Source organism: Harpegnathos saltator, unplaced genomic scaffold, assembly GCF_003227715.2.
Source record: "Harpegnathos saltator strain DR-91 unplaced genomic scaffold, Hsal_v8.6 scaffold83, whole genome shotgun sequence".
Taxonomy (NCBI): domain Eukaryota; kingdom Metazoa; phylum Arthropoda; class Insecta; order Hymenoptera; family Formicidae; genus Harpegnathos; species Harpegnathos saltator.
In genome coordinates this window covers 294,572-322,059 of record NW_020230682.1, presented here as the reverse complement: position 1 = coordinate 322,059, position 27,488 = coordinate 294,572, and the positions used below count along the sequence as shown (strand labels likewise).

The following is a 27,488-nucleotide window of genomic DNA, read 5'->3' as shown; positions in this document are numbered from 1 at the left end:
TTAACAATTTATATTATTTTTATTTATCTTTGTTAAATTTATTTTGTGAACTTAAAGATTTTAATCGAGACTCGAACCATCCTTTACCGACTTCCATAGAATTGTGAACCAGATGATTTTTGTAAGCTTCAGTCTTGCATTCGACAGTACTCTTCAAGTTACATAAGATGGCGCCACCCTCGAATATTTTCCTGCAATATTGGCACTTCACTTGAAAGCGAGACCCCATGCGCAATTTTCGACCAGTTATTGGAGAAATGACATCAGTGATGTATTAACCCTCTATGGGCCGAATTTTTGTTTTAAATATAAAAAAGTTTATGGAACGGAAAATCAACAATTATAAATCTATATATGCAGATTTGCCAGTTTGAACAATTTATATTATTATTGTTATTATTATTATTGTTATTGTTATTGTTATTATTATTATTGTTATTATTGTTATTATTGTTATTTGTTAGATCCTTACATTTAGACCAATAACGTTGACGAATTATTCAACAGTTGCTCAACCGTTGAGTGTCGTGAACCCATCCATTTTCTTCCCGTTTGAACTAACTTGAAGGGCTGCGTTCGAAAATGTCACTCGGGTACATCTGCTGCGTTGGTGTGAGAGAGACATAAAAATGAGATAAAAAAGAGAGATCCGAGTGACGTTTCCAAAAACGCAGCCAAGAAAGCAAGCGCGATAGAGGTTGATTGTGATTAGAAGTTCATTGATGTGCTGAAACTGTGCGTGCTGGTGTTTGTAGTGCAGATAAGTCATGCCGAAAGTACGACGAAGCAAGAAACCACCTCCCGATGGTTGGGAACTGATTGAACCTACTCTGGAAGAATTGGAACAGAAGATGCGCGAAGGTAAGTTTGCGAGGTTAACCGCCTCATATTGATATTCAAAGAGACTTGGTAAGAATACCTGAAGAAATGTCGTTCACTTGGTTACAGCTGAGACAGAACCTCACGAGGGTAAAAGGAAACAAGAGTCCTTGTGGCCAATATTCAAGATACATCATCAGAAATCTCGTTACATTTACGATTTGTTTTACAGAAGGAAAGCGATCAGTCGCGGTAAGTTGAACCCGATCGTCGTCCATCTATTTCTGATCGACAATATAAAAATATAGTGACCGGATTTCCCGGTTCCAAATTCGGACACTTTAAATGCTGAGGAGTAAGGAAAAGAGAGTGAAAAATCGTTGGAAATATCTACTTTATATGGACTTTTGGAAAATAATATCATTGCAGCGAAAACTTATTGTATGAGATAAAAATGGAGAATATTACTAATCAAACTGTAGTCGTTCTTAAAAAATTTCTATATATTTGAAAAGTGTGTGATTGCTGCCTCAATTACTGGACAATCACAATTAACCTCTTGCACCTCTTTCTAACCCATCTTCTCTGTGTCTTCACTTCAGAATTGTACGACTACTGCTTGAACGAGAACATAGCGGACAAAAACCTGATAGCCAAGTGGAAGAAGGTTGGCTATGAAAATTTGTGTTGCCTGAGATGCATCCAAACAAGAGACACAAATTTCGGCACAAATTGCATCTGCAGGGTGCCAAAAGGCAAACTGGAGGAAGGTCGTATCGTGGAGTGTATACATTGTGGTTGCAGAGGGTGTTCAGGTTGAATGCTAGAGCAGAGGATTCTGAAGAACCGGATGACCTTGCATAAGGCACTTGATCTTTTTTATTGCTGCAATCTTACATCGATATCTCACATAGTCCATAATAAAAATAAGTCTTGTTGATACGTGTCTCATCGCCTTCACTTGATCATCAAGTTCCACTTTTTGTACTCTGTGAATCGGGCGGCAAAGTACAGCGGGGTCCGCACACGCCAGTCATATGTGACGCATTTATTTTCAGACTCGATATTCATCCGCAACACATGAGCATTCTTTCGCAAAGCAGAGATCGTAATGTCTGTACCGAAGCGCATCCTCGGCAAACGCATCAGCTTCTCGTCACCATCCATGAAGATCTTACCCCGAGGCGTTATCATAAGAGAAGATCGTCTCTTCAAGGTGTCATTGCTGCCCCGTGGCTCATGGACTAGCGCGATGCCCTCGTCATCATTCGCCTCTTGCGAAGCTTCTAAAAACTTTACCATACGTTGAACCATACGTGCGCCGGCGAAAATGCAGTCGGTTACGTCATCTCATGTCGCGTAATTACCTTAAATTCAATTACGTGATTCGCATCGAACTGAGGGCCGCGCGAGAACAGTGTGCTTATGGTGTCTGTGAGCTTGGCCGCTATCATGCCGTTATTGGTGATGACGTAATCCTTGTTGTCGAGTTCCCAGCCTGCGATTGTTCGAAGCAACGTTTTATTACTATTAACTCTGCGAACGACAGCATCAAACAATGCGAAACGATCTTGTAAATTGTAAGCAATTCGCAATCGAACTCTCCTTCGATTGAACCTAGCATTGTGCCAAGTTCGAAGTGTATTCTGTAACTTGTAAATACCTTGAAGAAAACGTATTTTTCGTACACAGCTTGTACGTATTCGATTCTTGCTACTCACCGTACGGCGGTATGGAGGTCCGTGTGACGTGATGCATGCTCTTGGCGTTGTTGTCCGACTGTAGCCGGACCCTGAGCGTGACCGGCTGGTTGAGAGGCATGTTCCTGATGAAGCAGGAAGTCTCGGAGCCCCGATACACAGTCTCGAAGGCGCTAGACGCCGGCTCGAGGACCTCGCCATTTGCCTTCTCCACGATGAACGTCTGCTCCTCGATGGTGTACTCCGGGTCGGTCACGTGCCACTTCATGAAGAAGCCCGCTGGTCTCTCCTCGATGCTGATTATCTGAACCGGCACCGTTCGCGATATGCAGCCGAACTTTGAGATGTGCTCGATGATCTCTTCCTTGTACAGGTTCAGCGGTCGATTGAAACATATATTCGGTAGCTCCTCGGAGTACGGTACCGCCGGTATCCTGACGTGTAAAAAAATAACGTTAGTGATGTCAACCGTGGGAGACATGATGATATCGGGACTACCATCAGCGGACTTTTGGGAAATGGGCGTGATCGGTGGATCTAAGAGTGGTGTTGGACGTCGGTCGATTTTGGTGACTATCAGGTTGGTCAGGAAGTCTCTTCATATTTTATGCAAGAAGGGAAAAATTATTTTTCACGAAAAGCGCTTTTATTTTCATCATCAATATAGTCTCCGATATTGACTTCTCTTCACGCCATCATCTTTCACTCCTGTTTTATTCTGTCAGCGGGTAACTGAAGGCTCCCTCTCTTCCGCACTAACATATCATTATTGTTCCAGGAACGAGCTACTCGACTAAACGAGCTCTCACCTGCCTATGTCGTTGCTCGCAGCGACTATCTTGCCGAATCCATTGACGCTGTATTGCTCCGGGTGCCGCAGCATGTTCTCGCTCATCGAGATGATGTTGTGCGCCTTTCCTACCTGAGTCTCCACCTCTTTCCTGCAAGCTTTCAGCGGTATTAAGTTCTCGTGCATGTGAATCTCCGCCTCCAATATCAGTTGCTCGCGTCTCCTGTTGATCTCCCGGTAGACGTCATTTAACAAAGACTGAAACGTCTCGTCTATATCCTTCAACGTTCTCGCCATGCCGTTTTCTATCTGACAAGAAATGCGCGAAATCTTCAGGTTAACATGCTGGCCAAGTGCGAGAGTAAGCGGGAACTTGAGTCGTGTGCGCGACTTACCTGTTGGTCGGCCTCGTCGAGACCCTTCAGTTGGCAATTCAACTTCGCTATGTACTCCTGTGCGGACTCTATGATGCCACTGATGTTCTCCTGCACGTTCCGCGGCAAGAGATCTCCGACGAGATTCTGCGACGGGACATCATCCGCATCAGGGCAAGGCAGGGTGTCCGCAGTGTTCCGGTTCTTGTCGAGATCTCGCTCGTCGACCCTCTCATATTCGTGCAGTTGCTTCAGCGTGTGCGTCAATCTCGTCAGCAGCTCTTCCTTTGTCTTCTCATGACTGTTGTTGCGTATCAAGCAGGTTTTGTTGGAGACGTTCGGCGTCAACGGTTCTATCCGATACTTGTCTAACAATTCCGCATGCTCGGCGGCTTGCTCCACTTCCAGTTTGCCGGATAACTTCTGGTTGGTCAGCGCTTCCAAAATCCGTTCCATATCTGAAATGTTGCGGCAATTCTGATTAGCGTAAACAGTCGTGATGTCGATGACACACACGTTTACGTGTACCGAGTGTTTAGGTGCGTCTTCTTAGGGGATTCTTTTAGACTGATTTAAAGTCTACGAAAACAAATGGTATCTGCTCCCTCCCCCCTCCCAAATCGATCCTTAAGAGTTAAAAAATATTATTAAGCCCTCCCTCCTATTGGGGATTTTTTGGGGGAAAGCACAGGTCTATCTTTCGAAATGTCCTTGCGGCAAACGTATGTTTTGGCTTCAGATTCGAAGAGAAACTTTTTAAAATTTCCGAAACTCTTTCTCCAGAGGGGCTCAAAAGTATTCGTTTAACTTCAGAGAAAGTCAACTTAAAGAAAGAGAGAGAGAAAACGAGTACTTTTCGTTTTTCCCAATTTTAAATCAGTTGGGAAAAAATCCCGCTGAGGGAAGGCGCTCCTGAATAGGCGGGTTCTAGAAATTAGTTTCATATTAACATTTCGCGAGTTCCCCGCAGCGACTACAGACACTGTTTAATCAAATTGTGCCAGGAATATTTCGCATAGTAGTAGTCGTTAACGTCGGCTTGAATATTCTTCTCGGCGAAGGTCTGAGTCTGCTGATTGTTCAGTATCAAGCATCTCTTCAGTTTCCTCCCTGGACATCTCGCGTGATCTCGCGGCTTGTCATCTCTCTCTTTATCAACTTGAGAGCTGCTCTTGTACATCTTATTGGGCGCCAGCAACATGCCCTTCCAGTAATCTGGATCGTTGCAATCGTGCAAGGTTGCTTGCGTGCTGGTTCCTATGATTTGCCAGGAGTACTTTACGCTGCACATTCCGTAGGGAGAATCCTCGCGGTCCTCCGCGTTGCTGTCGCTCACGAGATTCTGTAACAAGCTGTACGACGTCTGTGTGCTTGTCCCGATCACTTGCCAGGAATACTTGATGCAGCAATCATAAGGCTTCCCATGATACATGTCAAGGTATCGCAACCCACGTAAGTTATCTCTTCGCCACGAAGGAGACGGCATCCACCTATCCAAAGCTTCCCATGAGCATTTGGCATCGCGAATGTCCCTGTCCGCTTCTTGTTTTCGGTAGCTGCTCGACACACCTTGCTCATCATTCAGACTCTCAGCGTTATCCTGCATTCTGGCTGAACTGGTGTCCTCAACAGGGCGCCAGTTTGTATCAGCAGAGTTTAAGAGGGACGTTGCAAATTGTGGAGACTTGTTCTCTGATGATAAGATGTCGTTTTCATAATGCAACACGTTGATCTCGTATTCACTATTGGTGGGGTGCAGATGATGTGATGCTACTGTGGACACTGGCCTCTCCTTCCTGTTTCCAATGTTTGTAAACATTCTCTTACTTCCCACTTTGAAGCTTGACCCTGACGACGTCGATACTGTGGAAACGGTATCTGTAATGTCGTAGAATGTATCACTCGGCATTGACACAATTTGTGGTTTCATCATGACAATACTGATTGGTGTTTCTATTTTGGGCACAACTGCTAATTTGTCCTCGTCTTCTGCATGACCACCTTTCAACTGAGACATATTGCATTTTCTTGACAACTGTATGGACCTTGAGCTTGCTTTGTGCAGTCCCTCGTCTGATGCTAATGGCTCCAACTGCCCAAGCGTGGAGTCGAGAAAGGATAATGCAGCATTTTTCTTCTTGTAAAACTGTCTCGTTGGATTTGGATTCTGCAGGACATTGGCTTTCTTGATGCTTGATGAATCTGTCTTTCCAGAAATGGTGTACTTTGTGCTTTGATTCTTGAGTCTCTGTTGTTTCACTCTCTTCACCTATAGTCCCAACCGCCAAATATAGGATTATTTGGAACGTAATCTTTGACGTTTTCCAAGATCATTTAGAAATTAATAAGAAAAGGAAAAACAAAAATTTCAAAAAGATATTCCAATTGACCTCAAACAAGCTCTCCAAACGACTGTACAGTGTATGCGACGGTGTTTCTGAAAACAGTAACGCAGGACTATTTTTGTATTTCTGTGCCCTCAAGATCAGAGGTCTGTTTTCCGTTAAACAGATGTTAAAGCTCTGCTTCACAGGTCCAGGTTCCACGACAGGAATCAATACATTTTGGGTATGTAATCTTACATCCGGCACAATTGTCCTTTTCTTTTGTGTTTTAACAGCTCTTAGGCGCTTGCCTTTTATCAAAGCTTGATCTCCCATGTTGAATACTTGCACAGTAAGGTATATGATATCCAAATGCACCTTGGAGAAACAAATGTGTCCTAAATAAATGATCATTTCCTTAGTACGTGTCACGCTCCTTACATTCTAACCTACGAAATCGAGACATTTAAATATCGGGAATAACTGCATCGAATCAAAGTAAATTATTCTTCAATGACAACATATTTCTATTCTGCGGTCCGAAATAAATACAGCAAAGTATGTAATCTGCAAAATACAGCTCGAAATGTTTCGCGGATGAATTTTATTATTCTTTCCGTTATTCGTATCTCATTATTCTCCTCGATATTATTAGATACTATATTTCGGTGTCACAGCACGTCATACAATATAATTCGTGACGAAAAGGCAGTTTTCCCGAGCCCGTACGTATTCCAAAAGCAGCGAAATCAACATCAAGGAAGATATGTCAGTTTTGATACTTACAGACGTCGGGGATTGAGCTGGGAACAATCAGAAGCTCGTAAATTCGACGGAGAGACCGGCGACACGAGGGAGAAATTTAGAGAGCGATGGTGGTGAATGGTGACCGCGACGAGGAATTTTTCCGAAAGATCATAACATTTGAAATGCACGCACTGTCGCGGATCTCCACGGGCGGTGCATCTCGCCGCTTCGAACTGTTCTAAATATAACCAAGGCGCGCGTGATATCACGCGGTATGAAACAGACAATTATCACGTACCATATTTTTTCGCCACAACTAGGCGACATGCGATGAAATGAGAACACGAGACACAACTCTGTGCGTTTAGAATTTGCAAAAGATCCGTTCTACATTTCTTCTTGATCTCTCGCCGGGTGCCTCATATCTCCAACGCGTTTCTTCCGCTGTTCTTCTCTCTCGTTGCGATTGCAGGAAAAATCACGTAATATTTGTATCACTATATTTATAAGATAAAGTACATTATATTATACTGCGTTATATACATACCGCGTGTTATACTTAAACATTATAATACAATTCACGAATATCACATGTGAGCGTCCCTGACATTAAATTACAATCGAAATATATGAGATAAAAATTATACACAAGTGTGTGTGTGTGTATGCATGTGTAGGAGAACGTTGAATGTGAGCATACACCATGTGCACAATTTCTGACACCTTAAAGACCACTCTCCACCGACTCTTAACAAATATATTCTTATATAATTTAATAATGAATGACCTCATGTCTGTGGGATCTTATCAAAGCCTAGGTCCTTTATCACAAATTTTCCCCGCGTATACTCGCGTTGGATATTACAAATACATATCATATGCCAGAATATATTATTAAAATCGTTCGCTATAAAACCCTTCTATGCACCGAAGAACCTGTCGCTAGAGATCGACGAAAAGATTATGGCAGAGAGTGCTGAAGTGCGCACGCGCGCGCCACACTAGTGTGTGTGTGTGTGTGTGTGTATGTGCAATTGAAATTTGATAAGATCTATGGACTGCGGGGAGATGAATAGTTCCTAACGAAATTAATTTTGTCTTTTGAGAAGCTGGTCGATCTGCGTCTTATACATCTCCTTGATGTCCTCGAGATCCAGCCGCAATTCCTGATTCTCTTCCACTTTCTCGCCGTACATCTGCAGGAGCGCGTCATATCTCGTTTGAGTCTCGCTAAGGCTTTCGTTGAGCGCCTGTGCTTCCTGAACTTTGTTGCTTAAGTCTTCGACCTCGAGAGTTAACGTCGCCAATTCCGAGTTCAACGCGTCCCTCTCCACGTTTCGTCGCGACAGCTCCCACTGAAGTTGCTGCACTTCGCCTGCAGCAGCAAAGGACAATTCGTCGGTTAATGACATTGATTAATCTGTAGGACTTACAACTTGATTGAGGTGAATTTACTAATTAGCAACCAGGTAGATTTCAATTTATATTTTATTGGACCGGAGTGCCATTTAGCGACGCGATAGTTTAGCTTTGAGAAGGAATAAAATGCACAGATACAAATAGACATTTGATATTGATTATCCATTTTCAAGATGTCGGCTGCTCAAACTGTGTTCGCGGCTATGTTATTCCAGCATTTACTATGGCTTTCAACTTTCAATCCGAGTTATATAAAACTTACAAGGAAAGAAACACACATTTATAGGACAGATTCGTGTTAAAACAGATTGCCACAAATTGGGACATTCACCTTAAAGCGGTAATGACGAATTGGCTAACACGTGTAGACTTACCGTCCCTTTGTTTCAGCTGCGCTTGTAAATTCTCGAAGATCGACGTGCTGCTAGAACCTGCTCTGATGCCTTCGTACGTCATCGGAGGGAACCTCCCGGAGCTGTTGTCGAACACCGAGTCGCTAAACTGGAGAGAAGAAAGAAGAACGAAAACTTTGTGTTTTAGTGTACATACGGATCGAGCGACGATGTGACAATTTGTGTATACATACAGCTGGCCAGACGCTATTTATACTACTGACAGATTCTTGCCCTATGCTGAGGGTAGGACTGAACCGCAACTCCTCGTCGGTGCTCTGTTGTTGCTCCAGTATCGCATTGTTCTTCCTTCGTTCCGCGTCGGTCGCCGCCTTCTCCACGGCTAACTTGTTCTCCAACGCGTTTATTTCCCTCTTCAGTTCCTGCACCTGGCTAGAATGTGTCTGCTCGAGGGTGTGTATGGTGTCCTGGTGTCTGCGATTTAAACGTAAGACGATGTTTGACGGTCTATTGGCGCTATGTTTGTGTAGTTCTCGAGGTACCTACTGTTTATTTTGCTCCAACAACTTCTCGACCTGCTCGGTCAGCTTGTCGTGAGATTCCTGCAGCCTCAGCCGCTCCTTCTCCTTTATGTTGAGCTTCGATTCCAAGTGCGACTCCTTGGACTTCAAGTTGACGTTCTCTTCCCTCAAAAGGCGGTCCATCTCGAGCAGGTTCTCGATCTTCGACTGCAACTCGATATTTTTGTCGGACAGAAGCTTCTCTTGCTTCATGAAGCTGTTGGATTTGTGCAGCAAGTTAGCCTGCAACTGCTCCAGTTGTCTCAGCAGCGGCTTCGTCGCCATCGAGACGGATTCAGACAGCTCTTCGCTCCTAGCTTCCGCGGCTTCGAGTCGCTTGAGTAACTCGCTGTTTTCGTGCTTGAGGAATTCTTCCTTTCTGCAGCGTGAAACAGTTAATACCATTAGTCTAAGCTGATTATAATTTTTTGACAAGGTTGGGATAGTTGCTCTTCCAAGGCAACCCGCCATCAAGTTACTCGTTGAAAAAATATCTCGCATATCACCAATGTTATTTATGTTAAGAAATAGCTGGTTATTGTTTTCGTTACTCAGGAAATAGCAATTCGTTATAGTTCCCATTACAATCATCGCTTTTCAAGAATGCAATCAAATTGTTATCAAAAGAAGCAACTCGTATAGCGATAACGGTGTTACAGGTGCAACCCAATCACTTCCCAACCCAATTTGCGATATTCAATGTGCGATACTCGCTTGACGTGAGACTCCTCAGCCTGTCGATATTTCACTTTTAAGTCCTCCACCTGTGCAAAAAGCTGGCACGACTCCCCCGCGTTATCAACAGCTTCCTTCAATTCCTCCTCTGTGACTAGCAATTTTTTCTTCGTCTCCGACAAGTCTCTGTTATATGCGGAAATTTAATCGTACATATCTTAAGACACGCTTCGCTTTGGGCTTAATCATTGCCTCTATACTACTAACACTTTCGCGGCGTCCAGGCTTTTTTTATAAGCGTCCATCTTGTGCAACGCGTTGTCCAGCTTCTCTTGTAGAGTCAGAATTTCCTTCTCCTGCTTCTTCGTCTTCGCCGTCAGCGTGTGAACGGCTTCTATCTGAGTGCGTTCCACTTCCTCCTTGGCGTACAACGATCGTTTCAGTCTTTCTAGTTCTGTATTTTGCTCCTCTATCTGCTCCCTGGAAAGAAAACGTCAATTAATGCTGAGGCCTTAATATTAGCTTCGTTGTGAGAAGAAATTAATAAATTAATAATATACATCTTGTAAACATGTTTAGAATCAATACGATTTTCTGTTTTCAAGCCAACTTGTTAAAGAAGACGAATATAATCGTCACAGAGATGGAGACATTCACTTTAGTCTTCGAGTGCGATTTGTCTTCAAGGTGCAATTAAACGACAATATGAGAGTGCAACTAAAGTACTTTTGGCTCTTTATCGTGGCGTCAGCCTCCTTTTCCTTCAGCCGCAGCTTCTTTATAATGTTGCTGTGTTGAAGTTGCTGTTTGCTCAGTTTCTCGCCTTCCTCGCGGAGTTCCTTTATTATCTCATCCTTCTCGGCGTTGATGTTAGACATCTCCTGCGACGATAGACGGGACGCCGCTTCCAACTTCAACTGGTCCAGATTCTTCCTCAATTGATCCCGTTCCCTTATCGCCTGCTGGAATTTCCTCTCCAACGCCGACAGACGTTGCGTGTACTCGTCCGTGATTTGATTTATACTTTGATTCTGCTCCGCGTGCTTCTCAAAGTTCTCAAGTTGCCTGTAGAGGAAAGATTTCTCAGCGTTAACCACGGTGTTCTGTCGTCTGTGGGGCAAAACGGACTAAGACTTACTTCATTAAATTTGCATTTTGCTCGTGCAACTCCATATTCATTCTGCTCACGTCGATCAGCTTCGACTCCCTCGCCTCCAGAATCTCGGTCATCTCTTGCACGCGTTTCAGCAGCTTTTCGATTTCCAGATTCGCCTCGTCCGATCCGATGCTGATTTCGCTCAACTCCCGAGAGTGACCTCTGGTCTTCAAGGTTTTCGTTAGCAGGTCGCCGCCCTTGGTCAACTGCAACTTGGCCGGACTCTGGCGCGATTGCGTCGAGCTCGAGTCTCCGTTCGGACTGCCGAAGAAAGTATCAATTGCTGGTGTACCAACAACCCTCTGCGCCAAAGAGAGAAACATGGTATGATCATATCTGTACCTGGATATAATCTCGATGTCGCTCGACGTCGTGGTTTCTAACTCGTCCCCGCTCGTATGTCCACTAGCCTGATCCGAGCCGATCTTGACCAGGTCGGAGCGACTGTGAAGAGCGACAAGCAAAAATTTCATTTTAGGAAGAATGCGTTGACTCTTCAGGTTTAATGTTTGCTTAACGCAGAGAAGAAATAATGAATATAATGTACACCTAATTTAATCAAAGAAAATTGCTCTTTACGAAAGACTTGTTAATCCTTTAAAAATTCACTGTTTTATTTAATTTAACGCTTCTTTTATGAAGAGGGATATTGAACTTAACATCATTGAATTTAAGGAATAAATTTTATATACATAAATTTTACAAAAATATATTTTTTATCTTCTAAATAATGCTTCTAAATAATGCTTCTAAATAATCTTCTAAATAATTTTTATCTTCTAAATTATATAGAAGTATAAAATTTATAAAAAAAAAGTATTAAGGGTACAAAGAATTGGTACCAAAATTAAATTGCTTTCCCATTCAGGAATTTCCAACATTATATTTAAAGGACGAAAACGTGACATACCTCTCGGAGGATATAGGCGAGCTTTCCCGGGGCACTTCCGCGCAATGCGACTCCATGTCGATGATTTCACCCTTCTCGACCATCGCGTCGGCCAACATGGTCTTCACATAAGAGCTGGCGGTCAACGGCGTTTCCAGGACTTTGGAGACGTTCGTGCACACCAACGTGACGTTATCCTCTGAGCTGCTTTCTATTAAGGTCCCTTCCCCGCTGGAGTCGGTGGATATCAAGTATTGGTCGGTCGTAGTACTCTCGACTAGCTTCGTGTCCTCCGCGCTGAGGTCCTCGACCTGGGGATAACTATCCGGGTCCGGCGGCTCTATGGTTGTGCTCATCAGCTGGGAAAAGGTAGGCACGTCCGCCTTCTCGTTCACTCCCTCCAGGTGGTCCAACTTACGAATCGGCTGCGTGGTAATTGGCTCGAGCGTCAAGTGCAGGTTGTGCTTCTCTTTCAAGGAGTCGAGACTCAAGTTCAGCTTGCCCTCCGTGCAGAGCTTGGTTGACATGTGCCTGTCGTCCGGGCACGAGTCGTGCATCTTCGTGGGCAACTTCATGCTCACGTCCACCAGCTCCATCTTGTTCTGTTGAAACGGCTCGAGTATCGTCATGACCGTGCCCTCGGAAGCGGAGGTGTAGGAATCCTCGGCCAGACTCACCTCGTCCAACTCGTCCACGTCCGGTATGACCTCGACGCTCTCGGGCGAAGTCTTCGAGATGTCCACGCGCGACGAGCCCTTCGTGTCTAAGCCGGAGAACGCGTTCGGCGACGGCGTGCTGTCGACGCTGCACGAGTATGAGTTGGTGCTGAGCGTCTTGACTTCCTCCATGGGAGATTCGTACGGAGAGATGTCCGACGAGGAGAGCTCCGCGAGCTGATCCTTGCTCGGCAGCTCCAACATATTGATGCACTCCCCGCACGGAGTGGCACACTCCTCCCCATCGTCCAGGACGGGCGATATCTCCGCATTCTTGGGATCTATCGGAGACAAGTAAGGGCTGCTGTCGCTCTTCCAGTCTCCCAAAACCTCTACGGAGCTGGGCGACGTAACCAGGCTGTCTGGTAATATCTCAACCGACTCGGAGTTCACCTTGATGCCGACGACGGACGGGCTTATCGAGTTGCTGACGGAGTTGGGGTCCGATTCGGGTGTGGTGGTGCAATCGGTGTTGGATTGCGAGCCGAGTATCTCCACGCTTTCCAGACTCTTTTTGTCGCTTTCCGAAGAGACAGTAGGTACTTGGAACACATTGGTAGGGCTTGGTGTTTGGTTGGCCATTTCATCTTGCTCATCATCCTGTTCTCTGTCGGTGCTGCTCGTGGAATCACTATCGTCGCCGTCAGTACTGTCTGTCTCTTGCGCACGGAACACTACTTCCAAATCCATAAGACTGACTCTTGTATTTTTTTCAGCATTGGTAGGAACAAGGTTTTCTGTAGACGACTGTTCTGACGATACACAAGACGATACACATTCCTGTGTGACCTTGTCGTCGATTTCTTTAGGTAAACTATGGTTAGTATTTACAGACTCACTGACTATGCTAGACTCTTGTTCATCCCCTGTATGTACAGACTTGCTACTTTTTATCACGGGCTTAGTCCCCTCCTCGAGCAGTTTCTCAGGAACAGAAACTGAGGACACTATCCCAGACTGCAGTTCGTCTTGACTGGCAGCACCTTGCAGCGACTTGGAATGTTTGACAATCTTCCTACCCGTGTTACCTTCTGCGACCTTGGGGGCCTCAAAAAAAGAGCCTGTGAAGCTGCCCCAGATACTGCTCGAGCTTTGCTGTTTCGTTGGGATTTTCTCCTGTTCATTGGCCCGCTCTTCATTCTTCAGCCCCCAACTGGCGAAGAAGTCTGAGCTGTCATCCGTAAGCGTTTGAATCACCTTTGGCTCCTCATCCTTGATATCTAACGCCTTGTCTATAGTCTTTTGAGCTTCTTTCAGAGCGGATTTTGCCAAATTGGCAAACCCCGTGGCATCAAACCAACTCATGTCTCCTGCGCCTGAAATAAGACGGAAGCAATGTTGACTCCCGTGTCGTTCCACACGCAGCTACATGTCTCCGCTACGAATCAGCTGTTGTACTGTAAACATTACACAAGTGTAGCGTACGAGCTGAAATTCGGCCGGGGAAGCGCCGATCAACTGGCACGCGTCGAGCATCACGTGAACTCCCGGGTGAAAAATTAACGCTGCGGGGATCACATTAGTCATACCTTCGCGATTATCTGCGGACTGTCGAAAACATCGCTCGGCGCATCACGACCATCGCACTGTTACGTGGCATTGCTCGGCCAGAGGAAGATCTCCTTAGTCGTCAGCGACGTACGCGATATTCCCTGAGGATATCCTCCGTCCGGGCGGCAAGTCGTGCTGGCTCGCTAATTAGTTTCTCTCACTGATTGCGTTCGACCTGCGTGTTAATTGCTAAAATGCACTTAGCAGCCGACATGTTCGTAACAGATCCCGTGTATGGTGTGTGTGTGTGATGTGTGGCAGTGCTGCCAACCTCCGCTCCGCACTCCTCCTCGTCGTCGCCGCTCCTCTTCAACCGAAATAGACTGCACCTTTTGCGACGTAGGAAGGAAGAGGAACGAAATTCCACACTTAGAGTTCCGCTGAAAAGAAAGAAAACAGATCCGTGCTTGCGCTCGTCCTTGACTACGTTCAGGAGAGACACGCGTCCGCTAAAAGCGAGCCTACGATTGGCGTATACTTTCATATCTGCCAATCACACGCGTCCTCCAAAAGTTCACTCCTTCTGTATCCGGAGTGCAGACGTTGAACCGAAAATCGACTATGAATCTTTTCCTCCACCATGAAACTCCTGAAAAATCAACATTTCTTCAAGTTCTTCGAAGCCAGAGAATTTGTGCTCTTTCCTCCACGTCCACGTGGGAGGAAACGAAATTCACGCTCGCCTTCGGCTGCGTTCCGAAATTCACTGCCAGTACTGAAAATACATAGTTTGTGTCACGTATACTATAGAATTTCAGTGCTGGCAGCTCCATGTTGCTTTCAGCTGCACCTTCTACACTCGAACGGCGAAACGCGAGGAAGCGCAGCTGAAAGAGCCTCGAGACGGGCCGCCTCGTGTTGACGATGAATCGCGCGGAGGATTCCGCTGTAATCGCTGATTTTTTCGCGACGATCAGTGAGAACCGACCGAGCGAGGATCGCTCAGTCGGCGAAATGACTTGGCAGGATGAATAATCAAGTCAGCCAGCGCGGCGTGTCAGATACGCGCGAGCGTTCGCTCGCGCGACGACCTGGCGGTCGTTTCCGCCTTCAGCTAGAATTCTGCGTGATTCCGCTCGATTTGCCGTGCTATGATCAATCGTTTATGAGGACGATTCTCGACCGTTATCGCGGCCGTACCTGAAGGGCCCTGGTTCTGGCCTTATTCCCAACAGCTCCAGTGGCGCAATTGGTTAGCGCACGGTACTTATACGACAGTTTCTGTGAGCTATGCCGGGGTTGTGAGTTCGAGCCTCACCTGGAGCATTTTTTTTGCCCGAACTGCTGCGCGATTCGCTACCCGGCTCGGTCCCGACTGCTGATTTCTCGCGCTTTAACGCCGTCCGCCGGTTAATTAATCGCCAAATCGATATCGTAAAATCCGCGAGGACGATTCTCACAATGTACCACGATGGGAAAGGTACGCTCATGTATTACGTACTTAACTTGATCCTTTGAAATGCACTGAAAAATGAAAAATAGCGTACGAAAGAGAATTTTGCATCTACGAAAATCCGAAAGATGGGCGAATAAAATCGACCACGAATTGTGAGGCGAGATTATTGAAGCCAATAACGGAAGGATAAAATTATTTTTTTAATGTAATGTGCATACTTTATAATAAATATTTTATATATATAATTATATATTATTATAATTATATAATTATAATTATATAATATATATTTTATAAATATTATTTATTAATAATAAATAAATATTAATAGTAAATATTATACGATAAATATTTTATACGCGTGTATATCCTAATTAACGAAAACGTCATTGCAATAGCGTGTAACATTATTTTCTTTAAATGTCGATAACTCCTGTCGATTATTCCAAACAACTTTTGCTCTTTAACGTTTTCAAAGTATTCCGACAACATCTAGAACGGCTATATATTAGTCAACAATATTACGGAAATATTTATGAAATACTAAGTGAGAGAACGTTCAAGAGATATATACATTTATTTATCTATTTATTGAGACATATAATAACCGATATTAATATTTGATTTAATATTTTTTCGCGGTGTGCTAGATCTAGAGAAAAATATACAGGGTGTCCGGGATCTTTTGGAAACGAAAAATTGTGAAGATCAAACTGAGAAGAAAAATTAAGTGCCATTTTGCAAAAGTCGCAACAGTTATTGAGTTATTGAAATTATGATTAAAAATTATTACATCTAAAAGATGTAATAATTTTTCTTCTTTTTTATTATTAATCTTCTTTTAATTGTTAACTTGAAAATTTGCGTACTTATTTGCGGCAACAGGTTAAAGATTCAGGATTCAAAGTTCAATATACTCATATCTATCGCTAGACACAATAGCCGTCATATAATTGTACATTAGGCCATTCTGAACAAAAAAGTCCTTTGCCATTTTGCAAATAAGTACACAAATTGTCAAGTTATCAATTAAAAGCGCCTCTACATAAGGTTTCAATCATTAATAACTTAATAACAACTACCCAATTAATAGACAATATTTTTTTAACGTTTTCAAATATTTATTTTATATTTTTTTTTACGTTTCTTTCATCCATTGTACAAAAAATATTTATTTAACATTTATTTAATGTATATTTTACATTGATTCTTCATTCAAAATGCAGTTTTTAAAAAATATTTATTTAATGTTTACTTTAATTCTTTATTTAAAATAATAATTAGGAAGAAATATTTATTTAACATTTATTTTATGTTTATGTAATATTTATTTTACATTAATAACTCGTTTAAAATTATTTATAATGCTTTAAAAATGTTTTTTAAATGTTTTGTTAATATTTTTAAAAACATTTTTCAAATATTTTTTTCTGATTGAGTATTGCGATTTTTGTAAAATGGTACTTGATTTTTTTCTCAGTTTGATCTGATTGATCTTCAGAATTATTCGTCTCCAAAAGATTCCGGACACCCTGTACAAGGGAAAAACAACAAATGTTTATTTGAGTATTAATAACAAATTTACTCAAACCTAAATTCTTTAGATGTAATTCGAACGAAATAGATAATTATTTTTTTATGAAAAATTATCGTTTCGGAAGACTATACCAAGTGGAAAATCATGATGATATCAAAACGATGTCACGATGACGAGGAAAATTTTTTTTCATCATTCGGTTATTTTAATGTCATTATCAATCATTATTGTTATCATGATTTTCTTTTCTGCCCGGGTATCTTTCTCTCGTCTGAAAGAAAAAAGATGTTCTCGATGTAAAAATATGTATTATACATTATTAGTATCAGTAAATATCATTAACAACCACCGTAGAAAAGTTCCCTTATTTCTCAGCTATTTTTTCCCCGCAACGCTGGCAGCTTTGGCTTCCGGGTTGTGCGGAGAGGCTGCTCCTGCGCGGCTGATAAAATAAACTGCAGCGTTCGCGCTGGAAACGAATCCACAAAGGAGCGCGGCTCCAACGTAGCTAATACGGCTCCGCAGCGTGTGTCGAGTATTTGCATATTGTTATACAGAAAAACAATGTGTTCGTTAATCGACGTTAGATCTCTTCATGCGGGGCTGAGAGGGGGGAAAGAGGGGGAAGCGTTACAGCAGCGGGGCAAGAAGCGTGCGCGCATAATATCGGCGTGGCCGGACTGGAAATGTGGAAGTGGATGGATCGGGCGCGATCGTATGCGAGTCACAAAGAAACGCTCTGACCCAAATTGATCGAGATATAATGGACACAGAGGCGCAGGGTGAGACGCTGGAGGGGGGATAGCAGGCGAACGGAAGAGGACGACACATCCCGCCGTTATCGTTATTAATGGCAGGCGCGTTAAAATCGAGGATACGAGCGATGTTTTATGCTAAGTGACCCGATCGTCAGGCAAATCACGAAACGAGGTATACCTATTAAACGGACGTCACCGGTGTTTCGCCGGACGGAACAATGGCGGCCGCCGCCGCCGTCGCCGGAGTCCGGTTTTCGTAAAGGTTGCGCGCTTTAAAAGCGCTTTAAAAGTTCAGCCGCCGGCGGGCCGCTCGTCAGTTTCACTCCCGTATTCAAATTGGAAATGTCTCGACCGTGTTACGAGCCGCGACTCGAGAGCGACGCGAAGAAAAGCCGCGCTACCTGGTCGATGCAGGTGATCGCCCCGCGAGAATTTCGAATTTCGCTGATTTTCGCCCCGCAAAAATCCACGCAAAAAGACTCCTCCCCTCCGTCTTCCAAGCCCTGCCCTTGAACGCTTAAGTTGCTTCAACTCTGTGTTAGATCGGTGCGAAAGGTTTGCCAAGTATAGTAAAAAAAATGCGAAACACAAAAAGGAAGAACATACTTTCCCATTCAGCTCGAACGTCTCGGTCCCATCATTTGCACCCTTGCAAGTATCCCCGATTGCAGAGCGGGGAGGGTCCAAATTGAACGTCAAGGCACATTTTTTTTGCTCGAGAAAAAAAGAAAGAGAGAGAGAGAAAGAGAGAGAGAGAGAGAGAGAGAGAGAGAGAGAGAAAGAGAGAGAGAGAGAGAGCTTAAAATAATTTTATATAGAAATTACTCAACTTCTCCAAGACTTAATAATTTTTATGAATAAAATGGACGACGTCGAGTGTTTGCTTCTTCGGACACTTTGCGAAGATTTCCTGTTTCCTTCTAGCCTCGAAATTCTCGAGAATTTAAGAGATAAGCGGCAAATCTCTCGCACCAACCTCGTATATTCAATTCGCGTATATACTTTATCAGTGATATTTGATTGGCGATGCTTTGTTAAAGCGGTGATCATTGCAGATCTATCGTTGCCTTTTGCTCCTCGGCGCAGTGTCCTCGGGGAACGTCGCGGGCGACAGATTAGAATCGCACCGGGACACGGTCGTGGTGAATTTCCATCGCAGATACAATGTCTCCAAAGTAGCGATACTCCGCAACGAGGCTTATCTGCCCCCGGCGAGCGTGCCGGATCCCGCACTGCCGGAAGTGATCGATAACAGAGCGCGAAACGTGGTAGCGGCGACGAACGAGACCAGAAACTACCCCAGCGTGTTGTATCTTCCCGAGCGGGATTTCTTGCGAGCTCTCACGCGCAAAGGCTCGCAGGACGTGAGATATCCGCAGTATCCTCATCACCGTCGACCCGGCCCTCCGCAAGGCAAACACTCTCGGCAAACCACAACGCGGTCTCCTCTTCTTCCTCCCCCTCCCCCTTCCGCCCCTACACCACCTGTCGTCGCCGCTGGAGCACCGCTGTCGACCCCGGCGAATCGCATCAGCATAGAAGAGATGTCCTGCCAGGACGCAGGGGACGAGTTATTCTTCAGGTAACGAGAGACATCCGAGTAAACGAGAAACGGAAAGGTCCTCTTGCGAAGGACCATGCGAGGTTTTGAGTTATTCAAGGTCGGAGAAGACTGGCATGTGATTACGCGCGATGTTTAATTAATTAATAATTAAAAATCTACATGGTTGTTCGCAGAACGGTACAAGAATTTTTTATCTTCAGTCGAGGCAAACATTTCAGTATTTTATACATCCGCGGAGTAACCCGGCGAAGAAATTTTTCGTAAATTAGGTACGCCTGATATTGACAAGGATCTAATAGGGTGATTGGAGGGTAATCCTGATTAAGTCAGACCTTGTAATGTCCTGATGACAATTGAATAAGCAAGACCTTTGTAAGGTTATAATGATTGAATACATATTAGGACCTTAATGTAACAATCAGTTTAATCGATCGGGTCCTTGTCGGGATTCTTATTCATTGTGCCTAATGTGGCTCGCATTATCAGATTTTATAATAACAAGTTATAATTAATTATCCTTCTCCATCGACAGTCAGTAAAAATAGCCGCCAAATTAACGTGATATTGGATTTCTTTGGATTCGTTTTAAACTACTTTGCTGTTTGAGATTAACCATTATAATATTTCGCTCGAATAAATCTAATATGTACATTGACGTTCCTTGAGTAATTAATTCGACATTGAAACGATAATGAAGTTACAATTGAAGGTCTATATTTATACACTTTCAACGTCGAATTAATCCGAATACCGACATTGAGTTTTTGATATTAATTCGATATTAAGTCGTATCTGAAATAGAAACTTAAGAAGGATTCAATAAGGTAACTTAATCCTAAAGGTCCTGATATCCACACTGCGCTACATGACTTACCAAGATCCGATGATATTAGGTAATACCTTATCCGACCTGATGACCAAATGAGGTGAACCCAATTAGAACCGTGAGATAAATTTCTAGTCGGGAATGTAGACTAAATGGTCTATAAACCCCGTCATGGATGATTTGGTAAACAGCATTTTTTTAATTTAAGAGACGTAGATTTAAATGATATAGATTTATATTATCTGTATCAAGATAAGTCGAGATCGCCTAGGATTTTTATGTAGGTGAGATCATCTATACTTTTATCCGGGTAATCACAAAAACTGATACTCTATCAGACTTTTTCGCCCACTATGGCGATAATGTAAGACGTCAAGACGTTATGAAAGCGAGTCGAGTGCGATTTGATGTGACTTTGCACGTCAGCGTGTCACGCTTTTTTGGCGCAGAGCATCCGTCAAAATAGCGAAGAGCTCGGCTCCGCCGGTAGTAGACAACGTGATGGGTGAAGCCTGCCATGCGATAGCAGCCGGGGACTCTTATCGCATTAATTTGGAGAGGGATCAGTTCTGGGACTGCGGAGTCGTTGATTGTTCCACGGACGGCGAGCAATCTTACTGCCTCGACCTAAGATTCCCCCTGATCTCCGGGCTGCGATTGAAGGACGACTACAGGGTGACGCTGCGATGTAAGACTCAAGATAGAGTCGCGTATCGCACGAAGCGGATCAACGTGAAGACCTTGGAAGCGTAAGGCGCGCGCGAGATGTCGTCGTCCATTTTAGGCGGAGAGGTGATGGCAAAAATAAGCTCCGCAAGTGACTCTTTCAGGAAGGCGAGGAACGTACCGAACGTATTGGACGGCGGCTTCAAGAACGTGGCCTTGGACGTTGATGTGGGGCTCTTCAGGAAGACCCACGGCTCGGACAACATCTTTGACACGAGGATACAGCCGGGCGGCACGGTCGTCCTCGGCGAGGACATTCTGCTGCGCGTGTTGGTCAACGCTGACGACGGTAGGGCTGTTGTAAGAACGGAAAATTATCAGGTCAATTGAAGGTAGACCGAAATCGCGTAACTTCTTTGTGGAGAACGCAAGAACTGACACGTCGGACACATTACGATACCAACGCGTTCATTGAGTGACGCAGAATGTTAAACGATCGCAGGTCTGTTCGTTGCTGAAGAACCAGTGCAATCAGTTCGAAATGAACATACTTTCTTCCACTGTAATTTGTTGGACCTGTTCGAAAACGAGCAGTCCTTGAGACTCCTGATCCCTCGCCGCGAGAAGGCACATGCCGAGGATTCTTCCACTTCCAATCGCGCGCGAAAGAATACTTGAGGCCGCTGATTACAATTCCGCAAATAAATCCGATAATACTTTGGCGACTCAACTCCATTCGCTTCACCGTTCCGCGTGCGTTCCAGGTTGGAAGTACTCGAGGATGGGCCAAGTGACGGTGCATTACGTGGAGGTGAGGCAGCAGCAGAACGTCGTCAACAGCCTGTGGATCCTCGACAAGGACGGCTGCCTAAACGCGGACGTGCGCGAGATCTGCCCGCGGGAACAATACGCGGCGTCGCCGTTGGAAAGCTACTTGCTGTTCCAAGCGTTCATGTTCGAGGGCATGAAGGAGACCGACGAGATTTTCTTGACGGTGAGGGCCACAGCGTGCCTGGAGCTCGCGGACTGCAGCCTCGATTGTCCCGCTGGCCACGTCAGGCGCGCCAGGAGGAGCGCTACGGATCGGAACAACACGCTCGAGTGGCGGGACGATATAGCCCTGCGAGTGGTCTTGCCGAAGTACGGCTGGCGAGCCCCGCAGAGTTATTATTTGGGGTTCTTCTTGGCGGCCTGCGTCTTGCTCGCGCTCACGATCGCGTCGCTCTGGCTCATCAAAGTTTCGTCTCGCCAGAGGACAACGAGAACCTGAGTACTCTTAACATGCTCCAGCTACTTGCATCGAGGTCGGGGTGGTTGCTTTTCTCAAACAGCTCTCGGCCCGTTCGAGGAAGCAGCTCCTCCAGAGATCAGAAGAGAATCGCGTGCGAAATTATACAGGGTGTCCGGGATCTTTTGGAGACGAAAAATTGTGAAGATTAATCGGATGAAACTGAGAAGAAAAGTCAAGTACCATCTTGCAAAAATCACGATAAATATTAGTGATTGAAAATTACTACATCTAGAGGATCTTTTAATATCGATAACTTGAAAATTTGCGTACCTATTTGCAAAATGGTACACGACTTTTCTTCTTAGTTTGATCAGTTTAATCCTCGCAATTTCTCGTCTCCAAAAAATCCCGGACACTCTGTATACGTACGCGTAAATTAGGGTGTTGAATTTCAAACGTAACAAACTGAATATTTGGAAAACTGTATGGACTGTCGAGGTCCGGTGTTTTTTTAGTTTATATTGAAACATATTCTGGTAAAAGAAATTAGTTTTTGAACGCCAAGGCGAGATGAAGATCAAATTTATTTTTTCTTTAACACCCGCGTTTGCAGCCTTTTTTACAACGAATTCAACGACTACATCTAAGGATTGGAGATTAAATGGCGGGAAAGGATTCAACGCCTTTATTGCTGTTGCAATCGTCGGTCATTTTTTTTCGATGATATCTCAAACGGATGAATTTCCTTGAGCTTACTTCTTCTTCTGGAGGATATGCTCCTAAATCTTTGGCACACAGAGAACATTCTTTTCAACAAAATTCTGTTTATCAAAATGTCCTTCCCTCCCTCTCCTTGAAATAATGTGATTATATATGCTCGTATAGAGACAAATCTCATCAAATCATGTATAATTATTTTTTTCTCGAGTCATTATCGTTATCGTCGTTATCCAAACAGCAACGAGACGTTGCAACTTCCATTGTTGTTTTTTTTTTACCAAATTTCGAAGATCTTTTTTATGATTCACTGGCATCCCATATACTTTTTATACATACGACGTAACGATAAAAGTAGCGGTTGTATTTGTTACCATTAGCCAAAAAAAAAGTTACTGAAAAAAGAAGCGATTTCCCAGTAAGCACCAAACCAACAGTAACATTATATCAGTATTATAATTTCCCACTCGAGCCAATATAAGCGCAACGCGGCACAATCGTTGAATGAAACAATTGCATGGCTGAGCGGAAAGCTGCAACATTAATAAAGTTGCAACGTTGCTGCCGGTTGCTGCTCACTGCATCATAGCATTGTAGCGCGCTGCTTTCCCTAATTTATACATAGTTGTATATAAAATGTCGAGTGTACCTTGGCGGAAACAGACATTGACGTATCTTTTCCCTCCAAGGAACAGACCGAGCGTTAAATAAAAACCAAACGCTCGCTGTTAACGCATACGTCGCGCCGCGCCGCGCGGCTGAGAGGGAGAGGAAGAGGAAGAGGGAGAGGGAGAGGGAGAGGGAGAGGGAGAGACAGAGACAGAGAGAAAGAGAGAGTCTCATTACACGGCGACTGACGTGAATGCTGAGCTTCATGAGACGCGACCCGGCATCTCCCATGCATCCAGCTCGGAGCACAGCTTCAGCCCGACCGCGAACAAAGCGAGAGATGCGAATATGCTCCTCACGAACTGATCTCTGCTCAGGGTGTACAGTACGCAAGCCAGCGAGCACGTGCATACGTCCTCGAAATAGCTGAAGCCCTTCGTCAGATAATAATGATCTACGATCCTCTGCCGTTCCTCCAATTTGCGCATAATGCGTTCTGTAACAGGCGAATCGCGGCTGTAAAATGATGTATACGCGTACGCGGTACGTGCGTGTGTGTGTGTGTGTGTGTGTGTGTGTGTACGCGCGTGTATATACATGTAACCTTCCCGAGAGGAAAGATCAATACTACGGCGTTTGATAGCACCGGCGCGCTTCCTCCTGGGAGCGTCTCACGACGGCGAATTAACAGCTCGCCTTTTTGCTCCTGCACCAACGGGCACGTTTCGTCGCAGGCGTCTTCTTCCGAGGCTGCGGCTGCAGCGGCTCTCGTCGTCGAGTCCCCAACAACCCCTCTTCCGTCTGCCACCCTCGGCTGACGTTCCTCGGCTACCGACGGCCCGGCGGCTTCCGCGTCTTCAAGAGGGATCCTCTCCCGACGCAGCGTCTTCGGCGTCTCCTCCTGCGGAGTCTCCTTCGCGTTCACGGCGGGTTGAGACTTTGGCAGCCCTTCATCGACCAATTCGTCTTCCTCTTCCTCTCGGTGTTCCACGCGCCTCGCCGGCTTGTCCTGCGACAGTTGTCCTTCCGCGTCTTTCGGCTGGTCGGTCTCGACTTCCTCATGGACTGGAATTAGAGTTTTATCCACGACCGCTGTCCTTGTCTCGACCTCATCGACCGTCTCGCCATCGCTATCCATCGGCGTAGCGATCGATCGCTCAGCGATCGAGGCTTCTTCAAGTACTCTTGGCTCTTGGGCATCCGCGGGCCTGATCACGCGTTCAGCTTCGTCTCGTTGTGTTGGTGCCCAGTCGATTCCGTCCTCGACGACTCCATCTTCTTCGATCGTAGTTCTCTCGATCATCAGCTCTCTTTCTTCAGTAAGCTCGATCTCCTCGTCTTCCTGTTCCATCGGCTTTTCTGTGGAAGATGACAATCGATTCGCGTGAGCGACTGGAGTCTCTCGCGCAATTTTCGGTCTCCCTAAGTACCTATTGGCTCGACTGCGCGCCTTGGCTCGTCACGTCTTGGTATGTCCCTCGAGGCAGGATCCTGCAGAAGTCGGGGCGCCACGGCCTTCCTCTGCGGAAAGAACCTGTCCGCCAACGAAGGCCTTTCGGTGACTGTTTGGACGATAAGATCGGTCAAGAAGGCAGTCTACGATTCAGAGTTATCGCGCGCAGGTCGACGTACTTCTGGCACGTAGCTGTTGTTTTACTTTAGGGCATTTGATGCTGCACCTGTCCATCGCAAGGACCTCGCTTTGCAGCTTTACTAAATATTCCGTCTCGAATCTCAACGCGTTTCTGCATAGATTTTATATATTTTCACGGACGCATTCGTTATTTTGTAGTCCAGTAAAATTAGCGGAATACGATATGAAGAATTTGGTTCGGTCTCCAAAGCTCCGACATCGTCATCAGGACCATCACTCACCGAGGTTAGCAAATTTTGCGCTCTGAACGCGACAGTCTGCGCCGATTCGCGCCAACTTCGCTCGATAAAATTGCAGATCTTTAACAAACGAACGAAGAGATGGAGCCATCTGGCAACGAGACTGAAAGCATCCCTGATTACTTGGACAGAAATATATTTCCGGTCTTATTAAGCGCGATGGAGGAGACGCTGATCGAGGCTCATCGCCGAGATGCTCTGGAAGTATAATTTATACGATTTTTTCCGTCGACTCCGACACGACATGTCTGTTTTAGTAAAATGAAAAGTCGCTACGCTCTGCAGAGAGGGCAAGTGCTTCTTCAACGCGTTGGACTGTCTTGCGGAGATCCTGTGGAATCGTAACTCGCTCTATTCGAGTAGATCGCGCACCTGGGTGGATGTTTTTAGCATACCACAGTTTAAATTATGGCTGCAGTCGCAGTATGCAAAAAACTTTACATTTCGCTTCGCTTCCTAGGGCTTATTTCATCACTCTTTCCCCGTCTTCTTCCAGTCCTAGACCAATTTATCCGAAATCGTGGCTGTGGACCAAAGAGGAGGCTGCTTTACGCATACAGAGTTACATTCGTGGTTGGCTCGTTAGAAAAAGGGCGGATGTTCAGGAAATGCGTCAGTTTTGGAAGGTATCGATGTGTCCTGATCTTATGTTATGAGAATGATGACACTAACCAAATATACCTTCTTGTGTTAATTGTAGATCATTAGGGCGGAGAAAACTGAACTCTCTATCCCTGAGTCCAACTACATGTCCAATAAAACAGACTGCCAGAAGCCAGTCTGATTTTATCGCTCACTTTATTTTCCTTCCTAAGATATTTCTTGTCGCAAGGAATAATATATAAGACAGTTGGTTTCCATTCTTAACAATTATATACTTCAAATACAACAAAACAATCTTATAAAGGTTCGGTCGCTTTTTCCTTTGGATATAATACACTAGATTTGTCCATACCCAAGTCAAATTTCATAGTTGGAGCTTCATCTTCTTCGGCTATTCTATAATTTTTTATATCCAGTCTACTGTCGTTGTAATGCAAAGTCAGTTGCGGCTTCTCAGATTTTGCGATGCCGTTTGCCCTCATCTGATGCATTAACATCTCTGTAAATAGTGGTGGAAACTCCATCGTCCTGGGCACAACTTTCTTCACAGGCATCACGGTCCGCTCGAGATACAGATGCTCCTGATCTTTTGGCACCAACATGAAATCTGGCTTGTAAGTCGATAAATCATACTGGGTTGGCTTCGAGTTCTTCCGGCCGCGAAAAACCTCGTCGACCAGGGCTATAACGTTCCGGTCTTTCTGCAGCAAAGTCGATGAAATCATGGTGCATTCGGCGACAAAAACGTAATTAAACCGTCGTATGATGTGTGTAATTCGTACTCACATAAGGTTCAGTAGACGCGGGCATCGCGGCGACTTTCAGTATCTTCATGTAACAGGCTTCAGGATACCTCTGGAAGCAATTCCTTATCACGAGCCTGCCCACGCCGAAATTCTTCAAGTTGCCCAGAATCTCCCACAAGGGCTTGCCCTTCAGATATGTCGTGCGACCGATCAATTTTATCGGCATTGTGAAAGGTGGACTTTTGATATTATAAATCTGTTTCTAAACAACAGTCACACAGACCGGTCAGTGATCGCCGCGTTGGCACCTCCAGTTTTCTCTCAGCTAACGATTGATTTAACGTTTTCCTAATGTTATTGTTGATTATTCTTGATACACGGCATCGAAATCACATGTACTCTCGATAATAACAGATTGTGTATATTGTGAAAACATTAGGTTAGGTTTACATTAGGTTAATCTGAAAAGGTCGGATCGGCTTCCACATTTTTTAAATCTGCGAGGAACCCACAGATGGCAGCATCGATCACGAATACATCTTCGTGAATCCTCGGCTGCGATCGGCGCGTCTCGTAGCAGCGTCTCTGAAAGTTCAAATTTAGTGCAACAATGAGGAGCAGTCGGCCGATCGGAGGTTATAATATTAAGTTTCACGACACATTCCGCAATCGGCGGAGAATCTTTCGAGAATTATTGAGAAACGAGTCTCACATTCTTGCACACGAATACGAGATTTATCACGAAACTCGCCGAGGAAAAGCGTCGCAGCCTTCCATCAGCCGACTTGTACGAATTGTCGGCGATTATTCGGACACGAGAGTGAAAGAGAGAGAGAGAGAGAGAGAGAGAGAGAGAGAGAGAGAGAAAG

General features: G+C 44.8%; 7 protein-coding genes and 1 non-coding gene across 11 annotated transcripts; 4 read left to right on the top strand and 4 right to left on the bottom strand.

Moving 5' to 3' along the window:
- The first annotated feature begins 271 nt into the window (after nt 1–271).
- On the top strand, nt 272–2,112 carry l(1)10Bb (BUD31-like protein). 2 transcript variants are annotated; one of them, XM_011142303.2, is made up of 5 exons: nt 272–368; nt 756–861; nt 949–1,071; nt 1,422–1,684; nt 1,878–2,112. In XM_011142303.2, the coding sequence occupies exons 2-4, from the start codon at nt 768–770 to the stop codon at nt 1,637–1,639; spliced, it is 435 nt and encodes a 144-aa protein (XP_011140605.1). In that variant the 5' UTR covers nt 272–368; nt 756–767; the 3' UTR covers nt 1,640–1,684; nt 1,878–2,112. The 2 variants fall into 2 exon arrangements, with proteins under 2 accessions (XP_011140605.1, XP_011140604.1); XM_011142302.3 differs by lacking the exon at nt 272–368 and having other exon boundaries at nt 500–861.
- Nucleotides 1,681–6,669, bottom strand: LOC105183880 (uncharacterized). The gene is made up of 8 exons (XM_011142299.3): nt 6,074–6,669; nt 4,665–5,952; nt 4,437–4,490; nt 3,705–4,120; nt 3,329–3,618; nt 2,541–2,953; nt 2,187–2,317; nt 1,681–2,112 (listed from the first exon to the last, which is right to left on the bottom strand). Exons 1-8 carry the CDS (start codon nt 6,419–6,421, stop codon nt 1,777–1,779), a joined length of 3,276 nt encoding a protein of 1,091 aa, XP_011140601.1. The 5' UTR covers nt 6,422–6,669; the 3' UTR covers nt 1,681–1,776.
- Nucleotides 6,670–7,239: 570 nt separating this feature from the next.
- Tmf (TATA element modulatory factor) lies at nt 7,240–14,502 on the bottom strand. 2 transcript variants are annotated; one of them, XM_025307097.1, is made up of 11 exons: nt 14,052–14,502; nt 11,828–13,838; nt 11,260–11,361; nt 10,900–11,178; nt 10,488–10,826; nt 10,029–10,241; nt 9,801–9,947; nt 9,073–9,465; nt 8,760–9,033; nt 8,548–8,674; nt 7,240–8,129 (listed from the first exon to the last, which is right to left on the bottom strand). In XM_025307097.1, exons 2-11 carry the CDS (start codon nt 13,825–13,827, stop codon nt 7,843–7,845), a joined length of 4,161 nt encoding a protein of 1,386 aa, XP_025162882.1. In that variant the 5' UTR covers nt 13,828–13,838; nt 14,052–14,502; the 3' UTR covers nt 7,240–7,842. The 2 variants fall into 2 exon arrangements, with proteins under 2 accessions (XP_025162882.1, XP_011140602.1); XM_011142300.3 differs by having other exon boundaries at nt 8,760–9,000; nt 14,052–14,500.
- Nucleotides 14,503–15,247: 745 nt separating this feature from the next.
- Nucleotides 15,248–15,339, top strand: TRNAI-UAU (transfer RNA isoleucine (anticodon UAU)). Its single transcript is given in 2 exon segments — nt 15,248–15,285; nt 15,304–15,339. It is a non-coding gene; the product is annotated as a tRNA-Ile (tRNA).
- Nucleotides 15,340–18,810: 3,471 nt separating this feature from the next.
- On the top strand, nt 18,811–22,495 carry LOC105183888 (uncharacterized; the record flags this gene model as incomplete). The annotated part of the gene is made up of 4 exons (XM_025307062.1): nt 18,811–19,346; nt 20,604–20,903; nt 20,985–21,169; nt 21,585–22,495. Coding segments are annotated over 4 exons (1,527 nt in total), but the record flags the coding sequence as incomplete, so codon positions are not given.
- A 121-nt stretch (nt 22,496–22,616) lies between these two features.
- On the bottom strand, nt 22,617–26,027 carry LOC105183887 (uncharacterized). Of its 2 annotated transcripts, XM_025307061.1 has the most exons (4): nt 25,010–26,017; nt 24,808–24,939; nt 24,074–24,736; nt 22,617–23,873 (listed from the first exon to the last, which is right to left on the bottom strand). In XM_025307061.1, the coding sequence occupies exons 1-4, from the start codon at nt 25,062–25,064 to the stop codon at nt 23,641–23,643; spliced, it is 1,083 nt and encodes a 360-aa protein (XP_025162846.1). In that variant the 5' UTR covers nt 25,065–26,017; the 3' UTR covers nt 22,617–23,640. The 2 variants fall into 2 exon arrangements, with proteins under 2 accessions (XP_025162846.1, XP_025162845.1); XM_025307060.1 differs by having other exon boundaries at nt 23,733–24,736; nt 25,010–26,027.
- LOC105183886 (IQ domain-containing protein K) lies at nt 25,335–26,165 on the top strand. Its single transcript, XM_025307063.1, has 4 exons — nt 25,335–25,474; nt 25,560–25,693; nt 25,767–25,896; nt 25,971–26,165. Exons 1-4 carry the CDS (start codon nt 25,352–25,354, stop codon nt 26,052–26,054), a joined length of 471 nt encoding a protein of 156 aa, XP_025162848.1. The 5' UTR covers nt 25,335–25,351; the 3' UTR covers nt 26,055–26,165.
- On the bottom strand, nt 26,125–27,400 carry mRpS34 (mitochondrial ribosomal protein S34). Its single transcript, XM_011142297.3, has 2 exons — nt 26,660–27,400; nt 26,125–26,574 (listed from the first exon to the last, which is right to left on the bottom strand). Exons 1-2 carry the CDS (start codon nt 26,843–26,845, stop codon nt 26,170–26,172), a joined length of 591 nt encoding a protein of 196 aa, XP_011140599.1. The 5' UTR covers nt 26,846–27,400; the 3' UTR covers nt 26,125–26,169.
- Nucleotides 27,401–27,488: the final 88 nt, after the last annotated feature.

Bases quoted from the DNA above. Each gene is read 5' to 3' on its own strand.
- mRpS34 (XM_011142297.3), bottom strand. From the start codon at position 26,845: ATGCCGATAAAATTGATCGGTCGCACGACATATCTGAAGGGCAAGCCC. The intron at 26,575-26,659 runs GTGAGTACGAAT...ACTTTGCTGCAG, and splicing joins CCGCGTCTACTGAACCTTAT to AAAGACCGGAACGTTATAGC.
- LOC105183886 (XM_025307063.1), top strand. From the start codon at position 25,352: ATGGAGCCATCTGGCAACGAGACTGAAAGCATCCCTGATTACTTGGAC. The intron at 25,475-25,559 runs GTATAATTTATA...CTCTGCAGAGAG, and splicing joins ATCGCCGAGATGCTCTGGAA to GGCAAGTGCTTCTTCAACGC. The intron at 25,694-25,766 runs GTATGCAAAAAA...GTCTTCTTCCAG, and splicing joins AAATTATGGCTGCAGTCGCA to TCCTAGACCAATTTATCCGA.
- Tmf (XM_025307097.1), bottom strand. From the start codon at position 13,827: ATGAGTTGGTTTGATGCCACGGGGTTTGCCAATTTGGCAAAATCCGCT. The intron at 11,362-11,827 runs GTATGTCACGTT...CGCTCTTCACAG, and splicing joins TCGCCTATATCCTCCGAGAG to TCGCTCCGACCTGGTCAAGA. The intron at 8,130-8,547 runs GTAAGTCTACAC...TTGCTGCTGCAG, and splicing joins GCAGCTGAAACAAAGGGACG to GCGAAGTGCAGCAACTTCAG.
- LOC105183880 (XM_011142299.3), bottom strand. From the start codon at position 6,421: ATGATCATTTATTTAGGACACATTTGTTTCTCCAAGGTGCATTTGGAT. The intron at 2,318-2,540 runs GTGAGTAGCAAG...GAACAATCGCAG, and splicing joins GACCTCCATACCGCCGTACG to GCTGGGAACTCGACAACAAG. The intron at 2,113-2,186 runs GTAATTACGCGA...CGTATGGTAAAG, and splicing joins ATCACGTAATTGAATTTAAG to TTTTTAGAAGCTTCGCAAGA.
- LOC105183887 (XM_025307060.1), bottom strand. From the start codon at position 25,064: ATGGACAGGTGCAGCATCAAATGCCCTAAAGTAAAACAACAGCTACGT. The intron at 24,940-25,009 runs GTACGTCGACCT...TCGTCCAAACAG, and splicing joins ACAACAGCTACGTGCCAGAA to TCACCGAAAGGCCTTCGTTG. The intron at 24,737-24,807 runs GTACTTAGGGAG...CATCTTCCACAG, and splicing joins GCGCGCAGTCGAGCCAATAG to AAAAGCCGATGGAACAGGAA.